The following is an 11,923-nucleotide window of genomic DNA, read 5'->3' on the forward strand; positions in this document are numbered from 1 at the left end:
TGAATTTGTGCTTTTTAACACAGTATTACCCATTTCATGAACAGACGTCAGTGTTTAGTAATGTGTTTTCTTGTAATGTATTACGAAATAGTGAATATTCACTGTTATGATAAGGTTATCCACAAACCTGTTTTACAAGAACGGGAAAATATAAGATATTTAGACATAGTGAAAAACGAGATTGGGAGAAACTTTTATGTAATCACAATTCTTATGCCCTTAACTGTATTTCCTTGAAAAACAAAGATTGACTTAAAAGTGCGAGATTTTTACCGTATTTAAAAACATTCTTTCAAATTCTCCTCTATTAGTATGACGGTTCAAAATGCATCCATTAAGTTATTGATTTCTCACAATTGATGGTCAGTTATTTTGTATGAATAACGCACGTGATATTGTTACTAATTTACCAAAATTATATTTATATGTTTATTTCCTTATAGGATGTGGATACGCAGAAAAGTTTGGAAATGAGACACAGAGCTGAAGAAGACGCCCTCTATCGACAATTTGCGAAGAAAAAAGCAGAAGAAGAAATACATATCAATCATGAAACTCAAGTACGTTTGTTTGCTTGTTTTGGAATTTCGCGCAAAGTTACACGAGGGCTATCTGCGCTAGCCGTCCCTAATTTAGCAGTGTAAGACTAGAGGGAAAGCAGCTAGTCATCACCCCCCACCGCCAACTCTTGAGCTACTCTTTTACCAACGAATAATGGGATTTACTGTCACTTTATAACGCCCCCGCGGCTGAAAGGGCGTGCATGATTAGTGCGACGGGGATTCGAACCCGCGACCCTCAGATTGTGTTGTACTTTGTCAAATGCTTTTTGAAAATCCAGACATACCAGATCTACAACCTTTTCGTTATCTACATAGGCAATGTCATTCTCAAAAATGTCAAAAGATTTGTAAGACATCATTTTTTCTTAGTGAAACCATGTTAAATATCCGATAAAATTCTGAACTGTTTTTAAATGAAAAGTATTTTATATTGGACTTTACAAAACTTTTCCCACAACTGCTGTAAAACTAATAGGCCTACAATTACTCGGACAACTTCTATTGCCTTCCTTGAAAACAGGAGTGACATTAGTTAATTTTCAATATATCAGTACTTCCCCACTATTAACCTGTTCAGTGCCGTAGACGAGATAACTCGTCCAAGCCGATCGGTAACACAGTGCCACTGACGACTTAATTCGTTCTTAATAATACCTAACTTCAACGCTAGATGTCAGCACCATACATACATTAGACCTACTTACAAATTGTTTCACTTTCGATCCAAAATGGCGTCACGAAAAAAGTTACAAAATGAAGAAGCATTAGAGTTATATTTTGAACTTGGTTCGGAGTTGCCGTAGCAGCTGAAATACTTGGCAGTCAACAGGTTAAGGAACTTACAAATCGTTTTAACGAGTGGTTCACATATCCAGTCCTTGACCTCCTTTAAAACCCTTAGGAAAATATTATCTGGCCAAGGAGCTTTATCACTCTTTAAGCTTTCCAGTTTTATTTTTAAAATGCTCAGAATTTGTCCATTTGTCGTTTTCACGTTGTTTTCATCTATCAGTTGTTCAAGGTGTTGAATGCTGCTTCAGTTGTCATCAGTAGAAATCGAAGAAAAAGCAGAATTTAATAATCCAGCCATGTCATTAACATCAGATATTAATTTTCCTTTGTCATTCCTTGGGGATTCTTTCCTCATCCTAACATTTAATTTACACTTTATATACTTAAAACAAATCCTTACTGTTAATATTTATGTTTTCGGCAATTTTTTCTCATAGATTCTTTTGGATGTCCTAATTTTCTGGTTGACCAACTGTCTTGCTTCTCTATAATTTTATCTCTTACATTCTTTGTGAGCCAACTGGACTTTTACTTGCAGCTACACTTTTCTTTCTGTAAGAAGTTTATTTGTTTTAAATACAGAAAATTTTTCTTTAAAAATTGACCACATTTTTCCAGTGTCTCTAAATAACTCAGCTACTCAATTCGCGAGAGATAATGTTTGTTGCATTTCTTCAAAATTTGTTGTTTGAAATTTCGAATCAAAATATTATTTCTGATTTTCATATGCAGCGAAACGTCAAATCGAATACAGCAACGATCACTTGTACCTAGGTGTTCCTCAATGTCCTCCCACATTATGTAACGTTAGCAATACAGCTAAAGTACCATCATTTCTGGTAAGTTCCTTGTCGCAAGTGCATGGAACACTTGAGCTCCCAAAACAGAAGAAAAGAATTAAGATTATTTATCAACGGTCTGAATAACAACAGTGATAAGTTAGTCTAATTTGTTTATTTGTTCTTGTTCATTTATTAGCAAGAATGGGAAAAAGAGTTGGAAAAACTGACTAGTCGGTTTCAAGATGAACGGAGAACTAAAATGAAGAATATTTCGACAGAAGAGGAAAAAACTCTGAATTTAAAGCAACAGAAGGAAAAGAAAAACTTAGAGAAAAATATGACATCAAAACTAGACAAGAGAAAAGAATCCATGACAAAGAAACTTCTTGAACAGGAACGTGCGGCTACTGCTGACCTGGTGGACAAGCAGAGCAAAGAAATGATAAACCTTATCAACCAAAAGAGAGTTGAATTCGAAAGGGTGTGACTGTTTAAATATACAATAATTTTTAAAAATATTATTGAAATATTCACATTTATTCTCTTTATAATTCTATATCTCTGTGTTATTTTGATTATTATTCACTATATAAACAATCGTTAAATTCTATAGAATATGGCTGATGTTATTCAGTACCCACAAAAACAAAAGTGTTCAATAAACACTGGGGCTTTTAAACATTAATTGATGCACAAAAACCACATAAAATTAGTTTATCAAAAGTTGTTTTTTTTAAATATAGTTTGGTTGAGGAAATCAACAGTCGGAGTAAGATGAAAATCACACACTGACAACGACCAACATTCACACCCTAACAAACAAAACCATAATCTTGTTAAATGTTGCTCGCAAAAGAAGTTTCAATGTATTTAAAAGGGGAGACAATGAAAACTTAAAAGAAATGATTTGTAAAGAAAATACATTGAAAAACCTAAAAGATACGATAACTTGTTTAAATTTTACTACATAATTACGTATAATAATAACAATTTACTGTTTTATATTTTGAGGGTTTGAAAGTTGTTTTTTACGATCACGGAATTATTTTAAAAATTTTAAATACTCTATAATATTTCCTGATCAAGGTAGTTTATATCTGTCCAGTTCCATTACCTCTAGTGTATATGCAATAACTAACTGTTTTTTCTTGGTAAGCTATTTGTCTTACTTAGCTTCAATAAAATGGGTTAATTCCTTGCAAACAAATTCAGTTAAAAACTATTTTCTTCGTATTTATTTCAGAGAAATGTCTAAATAATGTGATTTAGCTATAAAATATATAATTTTGCTGACATTACTACATGTTGGTTTTTTTCTAATCCTCAGAGAAATAATCATTACTCAAAAAAAGAGAGACACGTCACAGAGGAGATGACATCGTACCCTACACGCCCTCCTCCACCGACCCCCCCTAAATTGTCTAAGTTTGAAATCTACAGTGATCCTGCGGTCTTCGCTGAATTGGATCAAGTCGCTATAAACGTGGGTATCCTGTACTTTTCGAGTCTCGTCTTATTGTAGTTTATCGCTTATTGCGGGATGTTGGTTCGAATTTTTACATAAAATTGTTTTGTTCTTAGAAATTATGATACACAAATGTATGACTTTGTTCATTTGATGCAAAATGAACCTTAGACTATAAACTCCTACACAATGTACAATTATAGTAAATATAATGGATCGATAAGTAGTTAAATTAAACTTAAAACTAGTTTCTGGTTTTTGTTTATTATTTGTTAATTAATATCCACGAGCAGCTGTATCAACAAATGTTTGTGTGTGTATTTTACTGCTTGTTTGTATATGAAACTTAAACTTAGAATTTTCAGCATGATTAAAAAAAAACAAGTGAACTCACGAGTTAACATTACTTCTTGGGTAGTTATTTCTGATGGCTTTTTGACACTGATTTAGTCCTAACCTTCTTATCGTTCAGAGTGAACAGCTGGAACACTTTGTTACAGATAAGTTTTCTTCCTCAGCAGATAACCCGGTGTGGCTTTGCTATAACAAAATACACACACACACGTTTTCTTTTTTTGGCGCAACGATACGCAGCTATCTATGTGCTGTCCGTTCACCGGGAAAATCAAACCCTAGATTTTGGCTTTGTAAGTCCGTAAACTTAACTCTTACCAATCAGAGGACAGTTTACATTCAAAGTTATTTCATTTAATATTATCTCACTTGTTGTTAAACTTGAACGAGTTTGTGATATATTCATAATAAGCAGTACAAAAAAGAAGTCAAAACCGAAAGTTTATTTCAGTCGTTTTGTTTTTCCTACAGGTGGCGGAAGATGATCAAGTGACGTTCACAGAGTTGGTGCGATTACTGATTAGCCAATGTCACACCGATGTCGATAAAGCTAGGTACAATCGTTGTTAACTTTTCTAGACTCTTAAATTTACCACCGAGTCAACAAGGTACTAGATTATTTGTATTTTTATCAAATATCTCTCAAAGCTTCTCCAATGCTCTCTGCTCTAGCAGTCTCTAGTTTTGAAGTAATAGACGAGAGAGGACACCACCCATCGCCGATTCTTAGCCAACTCTTTTGTCAATGAATAGTGTGATTGACTGCAAACATTATAACGGTTGAAAGGGAAATGAATATTCAGTCTGTATATTACTTAGTCGGGCGTTCTAACAACCAGGTCATACCTGACTTTTGTTGTTAGCTGCACTCAAAAATATGCTGTCGTCTACGGATATCAAATGATAAGAATGCTATCGGTAACAACATTTAAAAAATATCTCAAATGGTTACCTTTAAAATGGACTATCAGCGCTCTGCCTACCATGGGCATCTAAAGCCGGATTCCAGCGTTGCAAGCCTGTAGATATACGTTGTGACATTGGGGAGGAGCTGTTTAATAAGTACTTATGGATTTTATAAACCAGTTTCTCCATCAATAGCTTTCACTGTGGTATAAATGAGAAAATGAGATCGATTTGATAGAAAATCCCTAAAATGAACCAACCTGTGTCGACATATTTGATTTAGGTTTTTCTAATTTTTTCAGTTGAATTATTTTAACGTGTTAAGCACATGATGAGGACAGTTAAAAACAATGATATCAAGAGAAGTGGTCGCGGTTACAATGACATTGTCCACGTTTACATGGACAATGTAAGAATACGTTGTATTTCTTTTTCCTTACTATAATTGAACTGGCATGGCCAAGCGCGTAAGGCATGCGACTCGTAATCCGAGGGTCGCGGGTTCGTGCCCGCGTCGCGCTAAACATGCTCGCCCTCCCAGCCGTGGGGGCGTATAATGTGACGGTCAATCCCACTATTCGTTGGTAAAAGAGTAGCCCAAGAGTTGGCGGTGGGTGGTGATGACTAGCTGCCTTCCCTCTAGTCTTACACTGCTAAATTAGGGACGGCTAGCACAGATAGCCCTCGAGTAGCTTTGTGCGAAATTCCAAAACAAACAATCCTTACTATAAAATCCTTTCAGACAGAATTCATCTATTAGTAGACCTTTAGCATAAAAAATTGCATATGCGCTTTCTTTTCAGACAAACCAAAATCAAAGCCAAATTAATACAATGCACACGAATTAGAGTCAAGGTGCCCAAGCCACAACCTTCTATGAAGTGCCATTCAAAATCGCATCTATGTATTTGATGTCAGAGTTATTAACTATTCATTTCACTCACCGTCAACTCTTGGGTTACATTTTACTAACGAATAGTGTGATTGATCGTAACGTTATAACGTACCCACGGCTGAAAGGGCCTATATAATATTCTATATCATGAGTCCCAAGGTGAGAAAATGGTAAATATTCGGATTTAAAACTTTATAATCAAGGGTTCGATGGACACAGCAGATAGCTCGATGTGGGCTCTGTTCTCATAAAAAACGCGAATTGTCAGTAAATCAGCAATATTGAATGAAACATTTGTTTTGTTGTTGTTTGTTTTTACTTTCGCGCAAATTAGGCTATTTGCGCTAGTCCTCCTTCATTTAGCATTTACCAACGAATAGTGGGATTGACCGTCACATTATAACGCCCCCACGGCTGAAAGGGCGAGCATGTTTTTCATGTGTCCGGGATTCGAACCCGCGACCCTCAGATTACGAGTCGAACGCCTTAGCCCACCTGGCCATGCCGGGCCAACAAACTTGTTACATTTTACTAAATTTCGTTCAGAAACACGTCGTGAATTCAGGATTATGAGTGATTGACCAAGTCTGCACACATATGGTTGGGGGATTAAAATTCAGAATAATTTATATTTTGAATTTCGCGCAAAGCTACTTAAGCGCTATCTGCGCTAGCCGTCCTTAACTTAGCAGTGTTTTACTGGAGGGAAGGTAGCTAGTCATCACCACCCACTGCCAACTCTTGGGCTACTCTTTTACCAAGGAATGGTGGGGTTGACCGTCACTTTATAACGGCTTAAAGAGCAAGTATGTTTGGTGCGACTGGGATTCGAACCCGCGACCCTCGGATTACGAGTCAAGTGTCTTAACTACCTAACCATGCTGGGCCCTATATTTTGAGATTCTTAGTGAATATTGTAATAAATGTACCACTCACGTGTAGATGTCGTATACAAAAAAACCGAAATTATAGTGGTGAATTTTTATTTTAGATATTTTCGCGCAAGGCTTCACAAAACGCTATCGGCGCATAGCTGTTCCCTAATATTCAACTAAAAAACTAGAATCTCTTGCAATTAAACAAAGAAAACTAGCTGATAACTAGATGATAAGTGAAACTATCATTACATCTAAAATTGTTAAAATGTGAGAAAAAAAAATGGATCAATGGATATGAGTGAACTAGAAAATTGATAGAGTAGAAGAAAGCCATTTAGTGAACAGTATCCTACCCTCGTGGGTTACTTGTCTGACTATTGTCTACTGACAGGACTTTCGACATGAAGTTTTCAGAGGAAAATCTTGGAAGCGAACTGGAAGCGCTAAGAAACTGCTTTTCCCTTGACCCTCTCGAGATAGGGGCAACATATTGAATATTGAGTTTTCGGTTTTAGGGCTTCCAGTGGTTTCATATTAGAAACGGCACATATAGAACTTATGTACATTCAGGGCAGTAAATTTGTTGCCAAAAGGATTAGATGTGGTGGAATGGCGTATCGGGAACACTGGGGCTTAACTGTCACTTTTATAGTACATTCACTACCTCAGAGATGTAGTTGTCGGTTTAACAGCAAGTTATTCACAGTCTAGAAACTCTGATCTCTAGAACACGATCGTCTTCGGTGAGACGAGTACAAGTCGTTGTGTTGGATTTTTATTTGATTTGTTTTCGATATTTAAACACATTATACACGGATCTATTGAGAAAGTTGCGTGGGTGAAACTGAAGAGGCATTTTGAGGAAAATTTTAAACACAGAAATGTGGACATGTCTTTACTGTCTACCAAGATCAGTTTTACCTTTACTGGATTCTAGTTCGCAAAGACAAGAAAACCAAACAAACACACACACAAAACTGCCTGATAAAATGTTGACGATAATACAGTGTTTTCATATTAGTGGTCAAGAGGTCATAAAACATCAATATATTTTTGTTTTTCCAAAAAGAATCCTGTCACGAAATATGCAAATTATGCAGGAGATGCAGAACAGCACATAAATTTGTAGAATAAACATGAGAAAGATTTACCAATGTTTCACAATATTTATATATTTAGTTTCGACAAGTAAATTTGGCTACTTTTAACGATTTTTCTACCGTTTATTTATTAGGGGCGACGTAAAGAAACAATGATTTCATTTTTCGGTTTATGAAAAATATTATAAATGTGAAATGTAATATCATATTGTTGAAGTGATATCGAGGCCCGGAATGGTCAAGTGGTTAGGGACACTCAATTTCTAATCTGAGAGTCGTGGGTTCGAATCCCTGTCATACCAAACATACTTGCTCTTTCAGGTGTGGGTACGTTATATGCGTTATAATATAACGTTTAGTCTCAGTATTTATTAGTAAAAGAGTAGCCCCAGAGCTGGCAGTGGGTGGTGATGACTAGCTGACTTCCCTCTAGTCTTACTCAGCAAAATTAAGGATGGCTAGCGCAGATAGTCCTCGTGTAGTTTTGTGCAAAATTCAAACAAACAAGTGCTGTCGGTTATAGTGCGTTTAAAAAAATGCAGCTATTGCTATCTTTGAATTTATTCGTTCATTTCACTTACTGCATAAATACTTAGAGTAAGAAAAACATTTGAAGTTTTAGTTTATACGGCTTATATTGTCATTTTTTGAAACCAAGAGTAGGCTACAAGCACTTCGTCTGTGGTATCCCACTGGAACAGCCATAAGACTTTAGATTTACAACGCTAAAATCAGAGGTTTGATTCCTCTCGGTGGACACAGCAGATAGCCCCATGTGGCTTTGCTGTAAGAAAACACACTTTATTACTGACTAAATATTTATTGATAATGATTAAAATAATTTTCACTTTATTTGTGTATAATTAAACTAAACAATTTATCATCTGTGGTCTTCCAACCACGGGTATCGAAACCCGGTTTTTTAGCGTTATAAGTCCGCAGGTATACCATTATGCCAATAGAGGGCATCATTTTCAGTCAGGATTACACAGTATGGTGACAAATATTTCATGATAAAATGTAATCACGATGCTAGATAAACACGTAGGTTTAAAATAATTTAAATGCAAAAATACGGAACTCCAAAAATCAACCGTTTTCAGAAAAAGATGACGTTTTGATTTCACCTCTTTTACCTAAAGCACTCGGGTCACAGCATTTCATATGATACGATACAATGACGTACTGTGATGATAGACATATTAATTAAGTCCGAGTTACGTTTGGGTTGGAAGTTACTTGTTCCTTTCCTGGTACTTCGAAGATCAAGCTACAAACAAAGAAGGTGTGCCTTGGTACTTAAGAAAATATTAGTACCTTGCTATTTCTGCTGAAGAGCAGAATTATTCAGGATTAGCTGAAAATCTGTTGACGACAACCAATCTTTTCATGGGATGTTCCACACAATAAATATTGAAATAGCCAAAGAACTATAGCACTTCATCACATGATAACAAAGAGGTTCAAGACATGGAAAGTATGAAGTCAAAATAATCTGCTTCTAGTGAGTACATTCACAAACTACATGATCACTGTTATTTGTAACCTCTCATGAATTAACGATATAACATCAGAGTTAATCAAATGAGGTAATATTAACTATACTTCGGGCTTGTGCGGGTTATTATGTTTATCAGTAAACAGACGTGCCCGTTAGTCGTCGTAAACTGTAGTATGGGCTACTTGTAGTTTCATTACATATATTTGCAATATTTACAGGGTTATATTCCGGTGGATTACTGTAAAGAATTTGAACACCATGAAATTCAATGATGATATACATGCTGATACACCGATGGCCCTCTTGAGGGGAATCAAGCATGGAACAGAGAGTTACCATGTGCTTTTCAAACGTCTGTGTAGGTATGTTGCCTTCAATAAATTTTAAATTTATAACAAGCTTTGAGAGATAATCACAATTAAAGAACCAGATATAATTTTTTAGTAATCTTAAGCTTATCAAACTATTTGAATCATGGTGAGCTAATTACAATATTTGATTTATTTTAAGCTTAGCTTATCACAATATTTAATTTATTTTAAGATTATCAAAATATGTGATTTATTTTAAACTTATCAAAATATTTGATTAATTGTAAGCTTATCACAATATTTGATTCATTGTAAGTTCATCACAATATTTGGTTTATTTTAAGTTTATCACAATATTTGATTTATTTTAAGTTTATCAAAATATCTGATTTATTTTAAATTTATTACAATATTTGATTTATTTTAAGTTTATCAAAATATCTGATTTATTTTAAATGTATTACAATATTTCATTTATTGTAAACTTATCACAATATTTGACTTATTTCATTTTGATGACCATCCTTGACAGCAATTTTAATTTCACCTCCGAAAAAACATTACAAGTAATGTAAAAACTAGTTTAATTTTTCTTCGAAAATTAATGTTCCAAATATTTCATGGTCGTCATATTTCTTTCAGTTAGACCAATACAAAATATATTTTATAATATAAACAGAATTATTACTAGCACAAAATTGCAAAAGGTAAGAAACGATTAACTCTCATACAAACTCGCCATTAGGTGAGGAACAGTTAGATCGAATACAAAATCTTTCATTATATAAGAAACAGTTACTTCTAATGCATACGTAATGCCTCGTTATACACAATTATCTCAAGAAAAAGAAAGATATCTGTTTTTTTTACAAAATCGATGTGGTATTAGAACTAATTATTTTGTATAAAATATTAATTTTGTATAGAAGCTAACTGTTTTTAATTAATACTGATTCATTATTGAGCCTAATTTTTTAACAATGATTCTCCGTTAGAATCAACTATTTCTCATAAAGTATTAAATTTGTATACGAACTAACTCTTTTTTTAAACATTCATTCATTATTGTATCTAGTTATTTAACAATGATTCCCCATTAGAATCAACTGTTTCTCATAAAGTATTAAATTTGTATACGAACTAACTCATTTTTTAAACATTCATTCATTATTGTATCTAGCTATTTAACAATGATTCTCCATTAGAATCAACTGTTTCTCATAAAGTATTAAATTTTATACGAACTAACTCTCTTTTTTCAAACATTGATTCATTATTGTATCTAGTTATTTAACAATGATTCTCCATTAGAATCAACTGTTTCTCATAAAGTATTAAATTTGTATACGAACTAACTCTTTTTTTTAAACATTGATTCATTATTGTATCTAGTTATTTAACAATAATTCTCCATTAGAATCAACTGTTTCTCATAAAGTATTAAATTTGTATACGAACTAACGTTTTTTTTCAAACATTCATTCATTATTGTATCTAGCTATTTAACAATGATTCTCCATTAGAATCAACTGTTTCTCATAAAGTATTAAATTTGTATACGAACTAACTCTTTTTTTCAAACATTCATTCATTATTGTATCTAGTTATTTAACAATGATTCTCCATTAGAATCAACTGTTTCTCATAAAGTATTAAATTTGTATACGAACTAACTCTTTTTTTCAAACATTGATTCATTATTGTATCTAGTTATTTAACAATGATTCTCCATTAGAATCAACTGTTTCTCATAAAGTATTAAATTTGTATACGAACTAACTTTTTTTTTTCAAACATTGATTCATTATTGTATCTAGTTATTTAACAATGATTCTCCATTAGAATCAACTGTTTCTCATAAAGTATTAAATTTGTATACGAACTAACTCTTTTTTTTCAAACATTGATTCATTATTGTATCTAGTTATTTAACAATGATTCTCCATTAGAATCAACTGTTTCTCATAAAGTATTAAATTTGTATACGAACTAACTCTTTTTTTTCAAACATTGATTCATTATTGTATCTAGTTATTTAACAATGATTCTCCATTAGAATCAACTGTTTTTCATAAAGTATTAAATTTGTATACGAACTAACTCTTTTTTTTTTAAAACATTGATTCATTATTATATCTAGTTATTTAACAATGATTCTTCATTAGAATCAACTGTTTCTCATAAAGTATTAAATTTGCATACGAACTAACTTTTTTATAAAACTGATTCATTATTGTATCTAGTTGTTTAGCAATGATTCTGTATTGAATTAACTGTTTCGTTTAAATTGTTAAAGTCTTTTTTCCCAAAAATTGATTCGTTATTAAGTGTAATTACTTAACATTTGATGTAATACATCATTCAGGCTTAGATTAT

At 33.3% G+C, this 11,923-nt stretch overlaps 1 protein-coding gene and 1 long non-coding RNA gene across 2 annotated transcripts in view; one reads left to right on the forward strand and one right to left on the reverse strand.

The window, feature by feature from the left end:
- LOC143248789 (uncharacterized) overlaps positions 1-11,923 on the reverse strand; it is a 69,212-nt gene that overhangs the window by 22,114 nt on the left and 35,175 nt on the right. The window lies entirely within an intron of this gene.
- LOC143248788 (hillarin-like) overlaps positions 1-11,923 on the forward strand; it is a 29,057-nt gene that overhangs the window by 12,762 nt on the left and 4,372 nt on the right. Inside the window, exons 2-6 of the mRNA XM_076497520.1 lie at positions 444-560; positions 2,334-2,618; positions 3,465-3,620; positions 4,428-4,510; positions 9,455-9,598. Coding sequence (XP_076353635.1) covers positions 444-560; positions 2,334-2,618; positions 3,465-3,620; positions 4,428-4,510; positions 9,455-9,598 — 785 coding nt within the window. The remainder of the gene's footprint in view (positions 1-443; positions 561-2,333; positions 2,619-3,464; positions 3,621-4,427; positions 4,511-9,454; positions 9,599-11,923) is intronic.

The sequence above is a fragment of the Tachypleus tridentatus genome, chromosome 4 (genome assembly GCF_004210375.1).
Source record: "Tachypleus tridentatus isolate NWPU-2018 chromosome 4, ASM421037v1, whole genome shotgun sequence".
Lineage (NCBI taxonomy): Eukaryota > Metazoa > Arthropoda > Merostomata > Xiphosura > Limulidae > Tachypleus > Tachypleus tridentatus.